This window comes from Helianthus annuus, chromosome 17 (assembly GCF_002127325.2).
Source record: "Helianthus annuus cultivar XRQ/B chromosome 17, HanXRQr2.0-SUNRISE, whole genome shotgun sequence".
NCBI lineage: Eukaryota > Viridiplantae > Streptophyta > Magnoliopsida > Asterales > Asteraceae > Helianthus > Helianthus annuus.
Window position 1 is genome coordinate 128,372,894 of NC_035449.2, and position 19,196 is coordinate 128,392,089.

General features: G+C 34.6%; 2 protein-coding genes across 2 annotated transcripts; one reads left to right on the plus strand and one right to left on the minus strand.

The window, feature by feature from the left end:
* The first annotated feature begins 1,680 nt into the window (after positions 1–1,680).
* Positions 1,681–9,245, plus strand: LOC110921957 (probable ADP-ribosylation factor GTPase-activating protein AGD15). The gene is made up of 10 exons (XM_022166281.2): positions 1,681–1,881; positions 5,061–5,119; positions 5,227–5,317; positions 5,391–5,445; positions 6,026–6,116; positions 6,502–6,724; positions 6,809–7,007; positions 7,937–8,097; positions 8,184–8,344; positions 8,911–9,245. Exons 1-10 carry the CDS (start codon positions 1,831–1,833, stop codon positions 9,053–9,055), a joined length of 1,236 nt encoding a protein of 411 aa, XP_022021973.1. The 5' UTR covers positions 1,681–1,830; the 3' UTR covers positions 9,056–9,245.
* Positions 9,246–15,213: 5,968 nt separating this feature from the next.
* Positions 15,214–17,439, minus strand: LOC110924545. Its single transcript, XM_022168543.1, has 2 exons — positions 16,389–17,439; positions 15,214–15,944 (listed from the first exon to the last, which is right to left on the minus strand). The coding sequence occupies exons 1-2, from the start codon at positions 17,437–17,439 to the stop codon at positions 15,214–15,216; spliced, it is 1,782 nt and encodes a 593-aa protein (XP_022024235.1).
* Between the last annotated feature and the right edge of the window lie 1,757 nt (positions 17,440–19,196).

Sequence of the window (19,196 nt, forward strand, 5' to 3'; positions counted from 1 at the left end):
GCAATTTTCTCTACTAAAAATAAAGTATACATTTAAAAAAAGTAGGACTAAAGTTTTTTAAACTATAAATTTGAGCGTGTACAACAACTTTTTTAATTAGTAGTTGACATTTAAATATTCAAATTAAAATTTTTATAATATTATATAATGTCTTTATTTAGCATGATGATAATGTCTTTAGTTGCGTAATATGATTGAAATTAAGTTTAATATTTAAAACTCAATGTTATTAGGAAGTTGGACCATTTTTTAAGATGAAAACATATTGATAGTAACATAAATTTAAAATTGGAAGAAAATATTGAACACGTGTATTACACGGCTTAAGTAAATATAATGTTACATACTTAATAGCAAAAAAAAAATGTCTTTTAAAAACCATTTAGTGTTGGCTTTAAAGATAATTTGGTACTTTATTTAGATAATCCGCTTGTAATTTTAGTCTTCTGAGTTAAATAATATAAGTACTTGTACATATGATTTGATACTTTATTAGTAATTATTGTTTATATCCAAATAATATATTTTATCTTAACAAATATATATGGTTAGGGTAAAATGAAAATTTCGACAAGTTATGAGAACATAGAGAACTTGGCCTTACAAAAGGTTTTTTGAATTTTTTTACAGGGGGTGTGAATGAGCGGTTAGAGACTCAGGACGTTAAACGTTTTGATTTTGGATTCAAATGGTTAAAACCACTAAAACATAGGGACTCAAAAAGTAATTTACTATTAATTAAATTTGAAATTATACGTTTGATCTCTAAATATATTAAATAATATTATACTTATTATATTATTTGATACATTTATATTTGTTATAGATAATTATTAATTAAATTTGAATTTATACATTTATCTATAACTATATTAATTAATATTATATTATATTTTGTGTATAAAAATTAATATATAATACTATTATTAAAAAAGAAGAGGCACCATAGAGTGACACATGTAAAAAAAGATTTTTATTTATTAGTATAGGAAGATTCTTTCTAAATAATCTTTTTACTACTTTATATTACATAAACTTGACATGCATCATCAACTTATTTCTTGGATTCGCCACTAATAACAGTGAATTTTTAATAATTCAAACACACAAAATTAAGGATTAAAATTATAAATTTAATGTAAAAAGGAATAAAATCCAAAACATATACATTCCAAGAGACAAATTTTGTAATATATTCACTAAAGTTAAACCTATTTTAAACTCCAACTCAAGAATCTAAACTATAGCCAATGAGGTAGTGGTAGAGTGGTTGGGGAAAAACTTGGTATTCCTTGTGACCCAGTTTCGACTCTTACTCTCTCCATTATTTCTACGGCATCCAGGTGAATGGCGAATACGGGTGGCGCCAGTTCGTCTTGGATGATATGCGAGATTTTACCGATTATTTCACTGTCGTGCCTTCGGACGGGTGGAGGTCGGGTTTTCGCGCATCTAGGAGAGCCAAGAGGCTAGCGGCGGTCGAGTAGTCGACCTTGAGCAGAACACCCGATGTCACAGTGATTGACACGTCGTTCCTTGCCATTCGAAAAAAAAAAAATCTAAACTATAGGACTACAAACTTAACTTGAGCACAACAAAAGGACCAAAGTTGTAATTACATATGTAAAGACAAGAGGCCTGCCTGCATATCTAAAAGCCTCCAAACTGAAAAAAGGAATCTTTCGTTCTTTTTTAACAAATTCAAAAAGTCAAAATCCAATCAAACAGACATATTTCTAAAACCTCCATATTCTCTGCAACTTCTTCTTCTTCTTCATCTTCAATCTTCAACAATTTCATACACAAATCTACATACAGAAGTTGTTGAACATGAACGAGAAATCACGTGTCACTAAAGGCCTCGATGAAAAACACCGAAAGGTTTGCTTTCGATCACCTCTTTTTCCGTTTCATGAAATCTGTTGTTATTTTGATTGTTTCTGTTTAAGAATTGTGATTCTATTCAGTGCTTTGAGATCATTAATTAGGCTTCTGTTCATACGATATTAGGTTTTCTATTGATTTTGTTATGCCAGATGATTCTTCATAAGGTTGATTGATTGAAGAAGTTAAGTTATGTATGATTATTGTTAGTTTGAAAACCTTCCGATTCAAATCGATGCAGTTTTCGATGATTATTCACGTGAGCTGGCTCCGGATGTCGCCGACTAGTTAACAAATCCCAAAAAGTGTAGTTTTGAATATCTATGTGTAAACTTTAGGTCTCAGGCTCGAGCTTGGTTAGTTTAGGGTTAAATTTCTAAAACTCAAGCTCGGCTGGTGAGTAGTCTATTAAGCTTGGAGTCGGTTTGTTTATTATTTATAAGTTATTTAATAGTTTTATTTATATATTTTTATTATTATTTACATACATATTTATTATTATAATATAAGGTGGAGTGGTAAGAGAGACATCTGGTGTTTCAAGTGACCCGGTTCAATTCATGCCCCCATCATTTAGTTTCTGCGGCGCCTGCTAATGATGGGAGACTTTGAACGGAGCGGGTTTTACCTCACCGCACTGTCATGCCTTCGGGCGAGTGTTCACGGGTTTCGGCCCTAGGTGATGGTTTTCCCCGGTTCGGAAGGTGAGTGTATCCCGATGTGATGAATTTCGCCAGTAGCTCATTTGGAGGATTCGTTGGCCGTTCAAAAAAATAATAGATAATAGATATTCTATAATTATTTTTTTTCATAATATAATATATAATAATTATTGTTGTTAAATATATAAATTTACTATATTAAATAAAAAAACATAAATAAAAATCTCGTTTAGGTTCGCGAGCCGGTTTGAGCTCGATATATAAAACTCGTGCTCGTTTATTTAAGCTCAGCTCGTTTCAAGTTTTTAACGAGCTGATCTTGAGTCGCTCACGAGTGGCTATGCTGATGAGCTGATCAGCCCCTTTACACCTCTGGTTTTGACTTGAAATTCAAACAGTGAGTGTTCAAATTACAAATTTGCAATTTAGTTTTGTATTTCATGTTCATATTGATTATCATTTATCACAGTAATATATTGTTATAAATGATTTTAAATGCCGTCCAAGTCCTTTATTATTCATTAAATTACACTCAAGGTGCATTTAAAGTTGTTTGGAAGGTCAATAAGCCAAAACTTGCATTTCTTGTGGTTACAAGTTTTGCTGCATGATGTACAAGTTTTGAAGCATGCTATCCTGTCGGAATATTTGGTAGAAATTATTTGACAATTTACCAAGGTAGGCAGTTTCTTATAGTACAACTAGTAATGCAGGGTGTACAAGTTTTGAGGCATAAATGAACGGTTTCAATAATTGGAATGTTATAGGGTGGTTAGGTATTTATTTAGAAATAAAGAATGTACTGAGCAGTTGGCCAAATTTATTTATTTATTAACAAAAGGTCAATTTTTTTGTTGTTTTGAAAGTACAACCACTAATGCATGGTGTACAAGCTGTAAAGTGCAAATGAAAGGATAAAGTATTGGGAGTAATTGGGGCAGCTACTTAGCAATTTAGCGTTGATAGTTCGAGTTAGTTTATTGTTTATTAATTATTAATTTTATATGTATATAATTTATGAATGTAATTTGATTCATAACATAATATATTATATTTGATTAATATTTGTTTGTAATTAGATATATATTATATTGATAAAAGTTATTAGGCCGAAGGCGGTGTGGGACATGGGTTGGCTCATAAATCGCCACGTAGAACCATTCGCATGGATTAATTTCCTTTTTCTTTTCAAAAAATAAATTAAAATAAGAGAATCGTGGTTTGGGTCAACAACACCACACTTTAGGGTAGTGATTTTGGATGATAGATTAGAAGTGGGTGACATAACGCTGATGTGGATGGTACCATGAGGGTCATGACTACACCCTATGTATTTGAATAAACCAAACTCATTTAGGATCGCTGACCTGTTACTCTTGATATGAGGTTCGGGTTCAGGCTCGAGCTTGTTTGTTAAACGAGCTCCAATTTAGGATGTCCGATCTCGTTTAAGCTCTGCTCCCTTCTCTTTCTGCAAACCAAAAACCCTGACAAAACTTTATAGGAAATATCGATATTTTTTATAACTTTTTTGCAATCCGGCAATATTAAAAGAATTCAGAAAAGCCGTCTCATGATTTTGTGATACATTAAACAAATAGAGAATAATATCAAACAATTGCAAGACCTTTTTTGTGTTTGTATTCACTTGTATGAGATAAATAGCTGTCAAAGAATGTTTTGGACCTTTGGTAGATGCCAAGAAGATGATACATTGGATCCCGGGCCCACGTTTATGAGTTGTAATTCTTGTAAGACATATCATAACATATACTTTCTAATACTATGGTTTTAAGTAACTTTTAAGGAAAATCAACATGTTTAGTTGTTTGACAGTTGAAACTGGTTGTTTCTGCCTCAAACTGTTGCCCTTTAGTGTCATGAAATCTCAACAGAATATCACATATTTATATTTTTTTTTAAATTGCAGCTTTAGACTTTAGAGGTGGTAGGCCTATTGTTTGTAGTTGTAGCTTTAACTATGAGTCTATGATACATAAGACGGTTATGTAACTGCATAATCATTTCTCTTTCTTTCTCCCGCTACTTACAAGTGCTTATACAATTATGTAATTAAAATCGGTTATGTGATGAATGCGCCCCTAGGTATAAATCATAGTTGTCAATAGCGATCGCTATAGCGAATAGCATAGCGTATAGGTCGAAGGTCGCTACAGGGTATGTAGCCATAAATAGCAGGATTTCAGTTATTATTATTTCTTTTAATTATAAGTAGCGATTAAGTATAGCTATAAAATAGTTGGATTTTAGGTTTTTGTTAAATATACATGTAAAAATAGCATATATACCAGGATATTTTGATATAATATACATATAATTTTTTTTAAAATTTTGTTTCTAGTGTATAAATAGCGCCCGCTATTTATCGCTATTCGCTATGTAGCATATAGGTACCTTATCACTATTTGTCGCTATTCACCATTAACAATTATGGTATAAATTCCTTTTAACAATGACGAATAAAGGCAATGTTCTCACTGACCCGTGTTGCAGATACTCGAGGGGTTACTTAAATTACCAGAGAATCGGGAATGTGCTGACTGCAAAAGCAAGTAGGTAGCATGACACTTTTGCACAATAAAAGTGTGCACTTAATTTTATTTTTCAAGAAAATTGTTAAAATGTGCAAATTATTCAAATGTATTCACTATGATTTCAGGGGTCCAAGATGGGCTAGTGTGAATCTTGGGATTTTTATATGTCTGCATTGTTCTGGTGTTCATAGAAGTCTTGGTGTACACATATCAAAGGTTTTGTTCAATTACCAATAACTTGTGACCTAAAGTTGCTCGTTGTTGATTTTGTTGTTTCTTGTTGTTTTAGGTGAGATCGGCTACGCTCGATACATGGCTACCAGATCAGATTGCATCTATGCAAGGTGAGTTGTTAGACCTTATGCATCTAGCATTCTAAGCAGTTAATGCGGTAAAAAATTGGATATCGGTCAAGGACCGATATTTGAGATATAGGTTATCGCGGTGGGATATCGGTAATTTTCATATCATGTAGAATGTATATATATAGCAATTTAAGACTAGCCAATTCAGTATACTCTCCTACCTTTAACAAATTAACCTTTTGCAACTTGCAAAACACTAACATTTATAGCAAGTAGGAATTGATTAAGACTTAAAATGCTAACGTTTAACACTAACAATTAACAATTAAAACTTAAAACACTAATAGCAGCAATAAGAAGAAAGACGAATGCTAGAACTAAGAAGAAAGGTACTCATATCATGAAAATCGGTGATATATCGGTCAAATACGCTCAATCTGACCGATATTTGACACCGATATTTTACATGGGGACCGATAACCGATATATCGGTGATACCTAACTGCATAGGCATTCTTGAAACTGTTTGTAAATTCTTTCTTTATTAAGAATAAACATAAACTTATAATGAACAAATGAAGTTATACCTTGTTAACAAACGGATTTGTGCTTATTGCAGTCGTGGGAAATAAAAAATCGAATCAATATTGGGAAGCTTTGTTGCCTCTTAAATATGATAGAGTCGGGATTGAAAACTTCATCCGTGCAAAGTATGTTTCTCTTTCAAACTCTAGTTTCTTTTACGGGGTGTTCACAGTCCGATATGGCCGGTTTTGACGAAAATTTTGGGTCGAACCACTAACTACGGTTTCTGAAAATGACAAACCATCAAAGTAAACCGGCTGGGTTGGGTGGGTTGTCTGGACTGACCGGTTTGACGATCTGGTATTGGCAGTTTGAACCGATTTTTTTGTTGTTGAAAATAGTTAGTTTGTTTGTATACTTCTAAAAAGTAAAGATGGTTTATTAATATAATACATATGCATAAATGCATATTTAAAAAAAAAATAAAATAAAATAAAATGGTTTACAATGTGATTTCTCCTTTTCCGCTCTATTCATACGCCAACTAAATTAGTAAACGATTTCGATCAGGTATGTAGACAAAAGATGGGTTTCCCGAGAGCGAAAAGTTGAATCTCATTCGAGTACAACTCGTCAACAGCATGTCCCGGTTCATCAACACGGGCCCACGGTCACTGCGGTCAGTACCTCGACTAGGGTCATCGTTCATTTGCCCGAGGAAAAACAAAGCCCTCAACTTTACAACGTGAACACAATTACACCTTCTCTTCCTCCAAGAGTTCTTGAGCAGCAGGTATTAATGTTGTCACTTAAGTTTTTGATTATTTGACATTTCTTATAAACTTTAGTAACATCAGTTGACCCGTGAGGCGTACAGGTCATTGTTCAGCCAAAACAAATCGAACCCGAATCAAAAACAGTGGAACATAAAGTTGTACAGGTCATTGTTCAGCCAAAACAAATTGAACGCGAAGCAAAAACAGTGGAAAATAAAGTTGTTGAGATCGAATCGGATAGGAAGGTTGATGACTATCATGCCACTTATCTATTTGATCTTCCACAAGCAAGAAACCAAAGTAAGATCCTTTTTCTGCTGTTGCAGATTGTAACATGTAGACGTGTTCATAAACCGATCAAATTATTTAAACAAAGCATTCTGCCGGTTTGAGATCTATACGGTTCGGTTCAGGGTTCAGTTTTCGCATTTTACTGTTCCGGCTGACAGAACCAACCGTTTAGCCTCATGCATTCATTTTTAGAGTAAAGTACACAGATGGTCCCTGTGGTTTACCAAAATTTTGGATATGGTCCTTAGCTTTCCAAAAGTACACGGATGGTCCCTGTGGTTTACACTTTGTAACGCATTTAGTCCCCAGATTTTTCCAAAAGTACATGGATGGTTCCTGTGGTTTGCACTTTGTAACGCATTTAGTCCCTAACTTGGACATGCTAAAACTTTTACATTTGTTGGATGGGGACTAAATGTGATACAAGGTTCTAACCACCTGACCATCCGTGTATTTTTGAAAAACTATGGACCAAATTCAAAATTTTGGTAAATCATAGGGACCATTTGTGTACTTTAGTCTTATTTTTATTTATATATTAAAATGCAATTATATATATATGTGTGTGTGTGTTATATTTATGAACCATCTCTATTATTTAATAATTTTTAATACAAACTAACAATTTTGAAAAAGGAAAACGTAAAAAGTCGGTTTAAAACGCCAAATCACTAAACAAGCAGGTTTGGCCGACCCACTCAAACTGACCAGTTTAGTTTGTCGTTTTCCAAAGACATAGTTAGCGTGTTTGGCCCATGTTTTTTGCCACAACCAGACGAACGGGAGCTTAAACAGCCCTACTAGTATCAGCTATATCCTAAAGGGTGTTTTAGTCTTTTACTTCCAGAAACAAAGATACTGTTTTCAGCTGTTTTTTTTATGAACAGCTTTCAGCTTTATTTTTAATCAAAAGATTTATCTGATCCAAATATTTGCAGCATCCGGTCCAATGTTACCAGCAGTGGCAGAAGACAAAAACTCAAATAACAAAAAACAAACGAAATCTGAATTTGAGGATCTATTTGACGGATTAGATTGGGTGACTCCATCACTCGCCCAACAACCATGTAAACAAGACATCAAGAGTCTTCCCGAAAAGGTATACTCACCAACACATGTTCAAAGCGAGTTATCTGATCAAATCTAACGGCAACATGTTAACATGTTCTATGCATTTTTGAACAGCCAACTATGGTGCCACCATCTTCCGTCCAGCGACAACTAATAGTTCATACTCAACCGCAACCTAAGCTCACGGGTAATCATCAAAATGGCGTGAACGGGTTCGGGTTCGGGTTTGGGTTCCAACGACCTATTGGGAATCCCGGATTATACACACCATCAAGGTAAGTTTTATCTGCATTATGTGTTTTACATTGTGCATTCACACCGGTACTTTCAATTAGGGGTGTTCATAGACCGTTGAAACTGACAAAACCATCCAAACCAATGCATGTTGGCCAGTTCGACCGGTTAGAAATTTATTATGCGGTTTTGGTTCCAGTTTAACGGTCATGCCAAAGATTTGAAACTTCAAACAGGCCTCTTAACCTTTTTTGTTTTTTTTTTTCATTTTTTTAAATAATCAGGTATGTCTATATATTGATATTCATGAACCATCTTTCGTTACTCTTTAAGATTTCTAACACAAACTAATAATCTTGAAAAGAATAAAGTAAGCATTTCAAGTAAAACCGTTAAAACCGAATTGTCAAATCGCTAAAACCAGGCTAGCCGACTCACCCGACCCGCTGATTTTGGTTTGTCATTTTTTCGAAACCTTGGTTAGCAGTTTGGCCCACACTTTTTGTCAAAACCGGCAGAACAGACCGAGAACACCCCAACTTTTAATCTAGGCTAAGTACAACTTTTCATGCGCGATGTAAAATTTCGGTTGTTTCTTGTTTTGCAGCATGTATGGTGCAAGTCAGGTTGCCACGAGCATGAAACCTATTGGGACAAGTAGACCGTCGAAGGGACCTTTAAGCCTCCCGACTCAGTTAGGAGGCGAATATGACTTCTCGTCGTTAACGCAGGGGATGTTTACCAAGCGGTAAACTACCCTTCTTTAACGACGATATTCATTTAGAAGTAGAAGTTTATAGTAATTTTTTTTTTTAATTTAAATAATAGTATTGGAGTTTTATAGTTGAACCGGTTTAGCTCTTTTTTTTGCTATCATTTAAATTTGCCATTTATTTGTGTTGCTACAAGCGAAATAATAAAAATATATCCTATTTTATTAAACCAGTTTAGCAAATAAAGCACACTGAGTTGACAAAGTGATGCGACTCTTTCATATTTTTGTTGAATTTTTATTAAATGAAAATGCTGATTTGGAAATTTGGTTATGGTTATTACGAAATATAATATAAATTATTTTTTTTTGACGTCGCGCGTTGTGGCGAAACCAAGCAAATGATAATGTAAAACAAACGGATTTGAAAATAAAACATGTTCTTTAGAAAGCTAAACCATTAGAACGGTTTAGCTTATCATCGTACCGTTTAATGATACCAAATAAATACTTTATTTTGAGTACAATTTCGTTTTTAACAAAACTTATAACGGAATGTCAGGGAAAAAATCAAGCACAACTACGTAGTTAAGTTTTTAGAAAAAAGTTATAAACGTAAATTATTAAAGAAGTATCAAATTAATCGATAAATTAATATGTGTTCTAAAAAAGAATTATTAGAAAAATGGTAAAGGAAATATATGGTTATAAAAAATGAAAAAAATTTAAAAATGTATTAATAAAAGTAAATATAATAATAAACTATTATGCTATATTAAACAAAAAACAATTAAAAGCTATATATTATTGTAAAAATAAAGTTACTATTCATCGTCCTACATTAACAATCTACACTTTCTATAAAAGGAGAAAACTCGATAACATAAGAAAAGCTGATGTGGCAATCAGAGAGGCTGTCCAACAATACTTTTTTTATGTTATTATTGCATCATAAAGCCTAATATTAAAACACTTTAAAATTCAAAGCTCTGGCCTACAATTAGCTTTTCAAAGGTCTGCTCACATACAAATGGGCAAAGCTCTGCCCACATATAAAAGGGCAAAGCTCTATACACACTTCAAACCTCTGCCATCAAAACCTCTGCCAATATTCAAAATTTTGGCTCCAGATTCAAAATTCAAACCATATATGTATAAAAAGTTCTTTTTAATTTCTCTTTATCAACTCAATACTCTCTCTAAAACTCACTTTCTCTCTCTCAAATCCAGAACTCTCTCTCTCAGTTCAGTTCAAGTTCGTCGGAAAATGGCGTTTCCGGCAACTGATGAAGGAAGAGAGAAGAAAGGGATCAGTTAAGTTGGAATACAATATCCTATACATATAACACAAATCGAATATCATAATACAAAGAAACAAAATTATTCGATGAAACATGCCAGGCGAAAGATTCATGTGATTCGTTCGTTATTATATTTCGACAAACACGTACACCGGAAATAATAAAACTGAGCATACCTGTTGTATCTGCTGTATTGAGCTGTCGCCAACTGATTCCGGCGTGAGGGTTGTTGGGGAGACAGTGACAAGAATATGATGGGTTGTGAGGGTGTGGAGTTTGATGAAATTGGGGCTGCAGTACATCAAACACAGGTGAGTAAGGATCTGATTTACCATGATTTATTGAATTCAATATAGTTTCTTGATTAATTTGTAATTATGAGTCTTGATTAAATCACATTTAACATTTCTATACTGTGTTTAATTTATGCACACAAGTTGTTCGATGAAATGCCAGACTTTCTAAAGGCACAATTTTTTTTGGAAATTCTTTGTAATCTTTGACGGTAAGGCATGTGTGGCTGTTCGACAAAGCGGTCTTATGGCACTGAGATATCATGTTGGATGTATACATGAGAGAGACAGTCAATTAAAATGAGGATCAAATACCTAGAAGCAGCACTGAGTCAAGACATTCAATTCTTTGACACTGAAGTTAGAACTTCTGATGTTGTGTTTGCTATCAACACTGTTATGGTCCAAGATTCCATTAGTGAGAAGGTAAGTCTTTTTTTGTTTTTCTTTTTGGAATTATATTATATGACTGCGTGTTTTGGTGTTGTGTGTTGTAGGATCGTTCCGTGACCCAAACGAGTCAATCAGAAGAGTTCTAATCTGTTTCAAAGGCAGAAACAATGAAACAGACTTGGAAAACAGCTTGTTTCACACTTAAATGTCTTGTTTTATTGATTTAACAACTGTTTAGATCAAACGACACGTCGGCAGCACTTCGGTACCGGAATCATGAGAGTTTCCAAATGATTTCGCATGAGAGCTATTTATACTAAACTAATTCCGCATGAAACACTCCCAAACGTAATTAGATTCAAGCGGAATCTAATTCCGCACGGAATTACACAAGCACACTTTTCATGCGGAATTACATGTTTCAAAGTAAATTACCTTTAACACCTATTTTCTCGAACTACGTGCCCTGATCTAACATTCTTAAAACAAGACTCGATACAAGACGAAGTCGACAGACGTATGCACCAACAGACTCCCCCTCGGATGTTGACGAGTCTTAAGTGTCGAGTCTTCTTAGTCTTCAGTCTTTATCAGTCTTTGGGCTCTTTCCAGGAACTCAACCTGGCTTTTATCTCACTCTAACTCTTTCTTCAGTTAGTCTCCCCCTCGGATGTTAATCTAACACTCTCTTGTATTGTCCAGAATCAAACTCTTAGCTCTTGCATCTTCAGACTCTCTTTCTCTAACAGACTCCCTCTCAACTTGTGCTGGGATCGTGGTCTGGCTTTCACAATTTTGACAAATTTAAACTTCTACAAGTATTGATCTGAAAAATTTAACATATAATATATCTGATGACCACTTTAAATCCAACACATTTTGTTCATCTTTAAACAAACTCCCCATCAAAATAGAATTCATCCTGTTTAGCACTTGGAATTTTGAATATCAGCTTTTCATCACTAGTTGTCAAAAATCTTTTTGTATTTTTGAAAAATTTATGCTAAAACACTCCGAAAATCTTTTGGATTTTTGAATTTTGAACATAAAGCTGTAAAGAAATATTTACAAACAATATTTTTGCGAGTTTGTGTAAGAGGATCATATCAGTTAATAAGACACATCACCAACACCGTTAAACTTTAGACATATTAAGCTATAAACAATTCACATAGATTGTCAGTATACTGGTCCACTTAAATTTTCACACAAAGTTCAACTGTTTCGAGATACGAGATTAATGTTTTAATCACATAAGCTTATTCGAGTATCCCACCTCAGAATATACTCCCGTATCCAGATTTCTATATTCAGTCTTACAGGTGAGTGTACACTAGTGATATATGTAAACGGGTAAATGCGAAACCGTGAGAGCTCAGGTCAGAACTTCCGTTCGTGCAGAGAGATGACGGTTCGACTTTAGGTGTGTCCCGTTTAGGGATCTTTTCTTCAACTGCCATTGATACATATCTTTTGATAATTTTCAATTATTAGCAGAGGGCTGGCTTTAAGATCAAAGCTTATGCAAAGTATTATATGAGGACTAGGCTATTGCTCCCACAAAATCAGAAGTCCTGGTATAATACCCCAGATATCACCACGCACAAAGACCTAGTATGTCAGAAATAGAAAATCTTTCAACCAAGATTTCGGGGGTTACCTATATATCCGAGAGATGTTCCCCACGAGATAAGTAAGCAATCGTATTTATGTTTATATCTCGAAAACAATCTACTAAATGAATAAAAACCTACTGACACATCCGCAGTGAGATCATTTATCACTTTTTGACCTTCCAAATCTTTAGCATGTTGTGATAGTCCACTGATGTACTATCATTTCCTCTTTTTTACAACCAAACTCATTTTGAATTTCTCAATGTTTTTGGCTTTTTCTGATTTTATCATGTTTTTGGATTTTTCAAATTTTCAAATTTTTTAAAAATTTTTACTCCCCCTAAAATCAAAATATATTTCAATTTTGATTTTTTTTGAGAAAATTTGAAAATAAACTGTACAAAATTGACAACATGATGTGAATTACCTCAATTCATCATCTACTTGGCATAAACAACCAGAACTCCCCCCTTACAACAAACTATTTTCCCATTATGATTTCAAAACACTTAAGTTTGTTTTAATCAAAATGGTTTTTCCGAAAAATTAGTTTTGTTGTTTTTACCACATTGTAGGATGGGGATCAACTTCATCACTTTGTTTTTCAAACCATTTAAAAATGACAGTTAAATCAACTTCATCACTTGTAAGATCACTATTCGATCAAAACCTCTTTCAACCACTTGTAGGAAAGATAAATCAAGTACAATTTAATGTCCCTGAAAAATCTTGAAAGAGCAACCATCAACCACTTGAATATTTACCTATCAACCTTACCACTTGTAGGTTGAAATATCACTTGAAGAAAGATGTCGATTCCTACTCCACACTTACCAACCTGGGAGTTCCGGCAAGTCACACTTGACACAAAATTTTAACAATGTTAAGAATTTTCACAAGACAAACTTTTAAGAATGATGCCGATTCATGCTCCACGTTTACCCACTTGGGAGCTCCGGCAAATCAGAATTTTACTTAGGAAATGCTGTCACCCAAGCCTGACCAGCCTTGGGTGATTCTGGTACACATCTATCCCACCAACATTTTGATTTGTAAAATTCTTTTGCACCCTTCACTTTCCCATCAACCATCTTTTCGAACATATGTTTAACTTTTCCATTAAACACTTTTTCAGCATCAAATTCTTTCTTACCAGCAAAGAATTGATCTGAAATCTCAGTTTTACCAACTTTCAACTTTAAGTTTTCCTTTGACAATTTAGGAAAGTTTTCGTCATTCACCTCTGGAACGGAATTCTCATTTTCTTCTTAACAGATGACTCCTCTGATTTTATGGAATCAGATTCATTGTCAGAACTACTTTCAGAACTTTTTACAACCCATTTTTGTTTGTTTTCATCGACTTTTCTTTTGTAAAAACGTTTTGAAGTTTCACCAACTTCCAAAGTCGATTTATCAAACATTTTAACCTTTTCTTTTAATTGTTCTGATTTGTCAACATAATTTCTTCTCATTTCAGAGTTAGAAGAAACTCCCTGTTTTGTATAATTGGTCTCGTGGCAATTCCAAGCAATGTGTCCAGCTTTTTGACACTTAAAACAGATTCTTCTGTCAACTCTTGGAGCAAATTTCTTCACATTCTTCTTTATTTCAGCAAGAAACTCTATATTTGATTGTTTCCAGAATGGTTTCTTCTGCTCTTCATCAGAACTTCCTTCTGCAACAAATTTTGTTTTTGGTTTATATGTTTTCTCATTTTTATAATTTTCTGAAGAACTAAATCCCAAACCTTTCTTTTTGAAATTACTGTTATGATTTGGTTTCTTTTGAAAACCATAACCAGAACCGTAACCCATTTTCTTGTTTACTCTTTGTTGAATTCTTGAAGAAGTGTACTTATTAGGTTTTTCATCAAGATTTAAATCTTTTATTTCAGAAATATCAATTTCTGTTAATTTGAAACCCTTTTTGATCATTTCAATTTTGACACTTCTTATTGGAAATTCTCTATCAGAATATAATTTGTCTGAATCATTCAAGGTATAAGCCACTTTGATTGATCCATTATTCAAATTAGATTTTGATAACAAGAATTCTTTATTATAAACCCGCTTGACTGGTGAACTCGGAATCTTTTCTGACGAACTCGAACTTTCAGATTTAGACTCCGGTTTTGACTCTTCATCCATATCCAACACCTGATCGACCACTTTCTTTAACAACTCAGATTCATGATCAGTATTAGACGCTATGAATGTGACATCAATATTGTCTGGTAATTCATCAATGATTTCAGACTTTAACTTGATGTTGAGAGCCTTATTTACACGTTCCTCATTTGGCTTTCTAGGAGAGTAGCTTTCATAGATCGGGGGCGGACATCTATTATACTTGACACTTTGTTTCTTACCAGTATCAGTATCTTCAGTCTTTTCTTCCTTGAATGCTTCAAGACCTGCAACAGTAGGATACACACGATCAATCAAATAATCACATGTTGTATAACTCAACAGTAATCGTTTAATCCTTTCACTCTCAATCTTCTCAAGCTCTAAATCCTGCTTTAGCTTAGCACAGTCTTCAATATACTCATTGATGACTTTCTGTTTCGTCATTAATGTTGAGCTCATCATTGTCATAGCAACATCAACTTCTCGATTTGTTTGTTCAAACCATCAACCGTCCTGTTCAAAACATCATACGACTCCTTCACATACTTCACATCAGATAACAAATTTTCTTTCAGCACTTCCAGTTCACTAATCTTCTTGTCTTTCTCTTCACAATGTTTGCAAGACTCCAAACATTTCTGACGAGGTTGAATGACTTCAACTATCTTTTCAATCTCGACAACTTTTTCATCCTCAACAATTTTTTCTACCTCGACGACTTTCTCAACTTCGACAAGTTTCTCCACTTCTACTAATTTTTCAACTTCAACAATTTTTTCTATAATCTTTTCAACCACTGGTTCTTCAGATTCTATTTCAGCTTTCTGTCCCTCAGCTTCCTTTGTTGAACTTCCTTCAACTTCTGCTTTCTTAGCTTCTACTTTTGCTTTTGCTTTTTCTTCTGCAGCTTTTCTTGCTTCTGTCTCTTCCCATTCTTTTTTTAACCGAGCTGCTCTTTTTTCTTTCAGCATCTCGATCTTTTCTACAAAAAACAAATTAAAACTATCAGTATCTAAACCTCTCTTAGCTTTTTCAATATATTCTTCTTCATCATCGGTATCTGCATCAACTCCCAATTCTGGAAAAATCGACATTGTTTTCGGTTTAGATTTGAACGATGTTTCCTCCAAGATTCGAGCAACAAAAGCTGAGCTTAAGTGTGGGTTTTCTTGAACGTATTTATCCCAGCTAAAACCTGCAACCATTTTCTCATCATCTTGATCAATGATACCAAAATAAGCTTTCTTATTTGCATCTTCGATCATTTTCTTTTTTCCATCATCAATGGCCCGAGCATGTGCAGTTTGTGGATGTTGAACAAGTTGATGATAAGTTGACTTTTGATAATAATTGTTCTTTTCACTCTGATCTTGTCTTCCGGATTTATTGTTACATTCTCGCTTAAAATGTCTTTTTTCTCTGCACCGGAAACACGTAACTTTTGATTTATCAAATCCTATTGGAGATTTACCAACATCACGAAGATCATCTCTACCAGTAACTTGTGTAAACTTTTCTGCTCTTCTAAATGCACTGGCTAGACACCACTTGATATCCATCAAATCAAGCTCTTCTGCATCAATTTGGTCATAATCCTCTTTGCTAAGCATAGGATTTCCAATTCTTCCTGCAATCAGACTTTCATATGACTCTAACATAGTAGCAAGTGATGCCATATGTTGTTTTGCAACTTCTGGAGAAAGATTGTGACCATTTTGAAAATTCAAAGTGACATTGCATTGCAGATTTTGACCGTTGAAATTTGTTGAAGTTTTTGACTGGGAACTTGAAGTTGTAAAATTCGGATCAAAACTTGAATACGAAGATAACTTTTCATCACTTTGAGTCACATTACTACCCTTTGTTCCAGATGAACTATCAGCATTGAAACCAGTCTGAATCTTAGGACTTGGAGTAACTTCAAATTTGTTTCCCCTATAATACAAACTGACATCTTGTTGAGCATTTGGATTCGTCATGATAGCAGCTTTCTGAATTTCCAATTCATGGTCTTCAATTTTCTGAATGAACTGTGCCAAATTCATATTCTCAGACTTCCTCAATTGTTTCAAAATCATCAAGTAAGTTCCCCACTTATGCTGTGGTAGCGCTTCAGCAAGTTTATCAACCCACTCCTCATCATCTTTCTTTATATCCAATCTTCCCATTTCCAAAACAAGATGACAATATCTGTCGATGGTCATTTTTGTTGATTCACCTTTGAAAGCTACAAACATATCAAATGATTTCTTCAGTAATGCCTTTCTGTTTTTAATCATATCTGCACTTCCTTTGAACTTTTGAATCAATGCATTCCAAATCGATCTAGCAGTACCCTCATGTTGAAGCAAAACAAAGATATCTTCCTTTACCGCTTGTTGTAGAAGACTAATCATCATTTTCTCACTTGTATACTTCAATTTATCACTCTCTGAAAAATCACAAAAAGCTTTTTCAAGCCCACGCTCGTTTTTCGGTTTCTCGTAGTCTTTGTTTAAAGCACACCATGCATCAAACTTGTATGCTTGCACCCAGTTCTCAAATCTATTTTGCCAACCTTTAAAATCTTCAATGAAAATTAGCTTAGGTGGTTTTTGGTAAGTTCCTGTCTCATTTTCACCGTACAATGTTTCGGCAGCAGTAACAGGAGCAATCGGTGTCGCAAACGCATTGTAAAATTCCTCTTCCATGTTTCAGCAAATTTTTCACAAAATTACAAGTTCAAACGAAATATCAATCCAAGCGAAAATACTCCTCAAACGAAATTGCCTGCACAACAGTTTCAAACGAAATTATAAGTTTCAAACGGAATACCACTCTCAAACAGAATTAGTAATTCCACGCGGAATTACTTCACACGAAATTACACTTTAAAACGAAATTAACTATTTCAAGCGAAATCAGGTAATTTCGTATGAAAATGTCAAACGAAATTACAGATTCGAACGAAATTAGTTAATCTCGTGCGGAATTAGGTAATTTCGTGTGGAACGGCTCAAACGAAATTACACTTTGATGCGAAATTATAAATTTCAAGCGAAATTAGGTAATTTCGTTTGAAATCAAGCTGTGATTCCGTACGAAATTATGCTGACGTCATCAACCTCGATCTGATTTTCAAGCGGAATTACTGATTTTAACAATTTTATGACGAATTAAGATTCAATTTTCTCAAGGATTTATTAAAATACTGTTTCGCACTTAATATGTGAAATTCAAGACATTTTGACCGTGAAAACTAGTTCAATTTCAAAAAGAAGGTGTAGAAGTCAGAAATTATGGCTGTTTTGGCAAGAACTCTTCCTCCTGAGCTCTGATACCACTTGTAGGATCGTTCCATGACCCAAACGAGTCAATCAGAAGAGTTCTAATCTGTTTCAAAGGCGGAAACAATGAAACAGACTTGGAAAACAGCTTGTTTCACACTTAACTGTCTTGTTTTATTGATTTAACAGCTGTTTAGATCAAACGACAAGTCGGCAGCACTTCGGTACCGGAATCATGAGAGTTTCCAAATGATTTCGCATGAGAGCTATTTATGCTAAACTAATTCCGCATGAAACACTCCCAAACGGAATTAGATTCAAGCGGAATCTAATTCCACACGGAATTACATAAGCACACTTTTCATGCGGAATTACATGTTTCAAGCGAAATTACCTTTAACACCTATTTTCTCGAACTACGTGCCCTGATCTAACATTCTTAAACAAGACTCGATACAAGACGAAGTCGACAGACGTATGCACCAACATGTGTGTATGGCAGTTGGGAAATTTTATACATGACATGGCAACATTTGTTGTGGGATTCACAGCAGTTTGGCAGTTGGCACTCGTAACACTAGCTGTTGTGCCTCTTATAAGAGTCAAGATGCATTTTCACAAGCTAGAAACATTGCTGAGCAGGTGAACTTCATATTACCCTGTTTTCATTGTGACTTTAAGGTGTTGTTTGTTTTTTCAAAGGTAAAAGGTCTGCAGTCTGCGGACCACATCTGCAGGCATCTGCAGGAGAAGAGGTGGACCAAATGTCTGCAGTCTGCAAGGAGAAGAGGGTTTGTTTTTTTTCTACAAAAACCACTTCACACACACAACATACAACACACACAACAGTTCTCTCTCTCTGCCTTGAACTCTCTCTCTCTCTACAATCTGTCACCACCACCGCCCATAGCACCACCACCACCGCACCACCTCCGCCATCACACCACCGCCTCTCTCTCTCTCTCTGCGGTCTCTCTCTCACCGATTTCTCTCTCTCTACGGTCTCTCTATCTCACCGATCTCTCTCTCTCTCACCGATCTCTCTCTGTACGGTCTCTCTCTTTCTCACCGATCTCTCTCTACGGTCTCTCTCTCACCGATCCGGGTTTTGTTTTAATTGATGGGTTTGGTGGTGGTGGGTTTTGACGATGGTGGTGGTGGAGGTGGTGGCTGAGATGTGG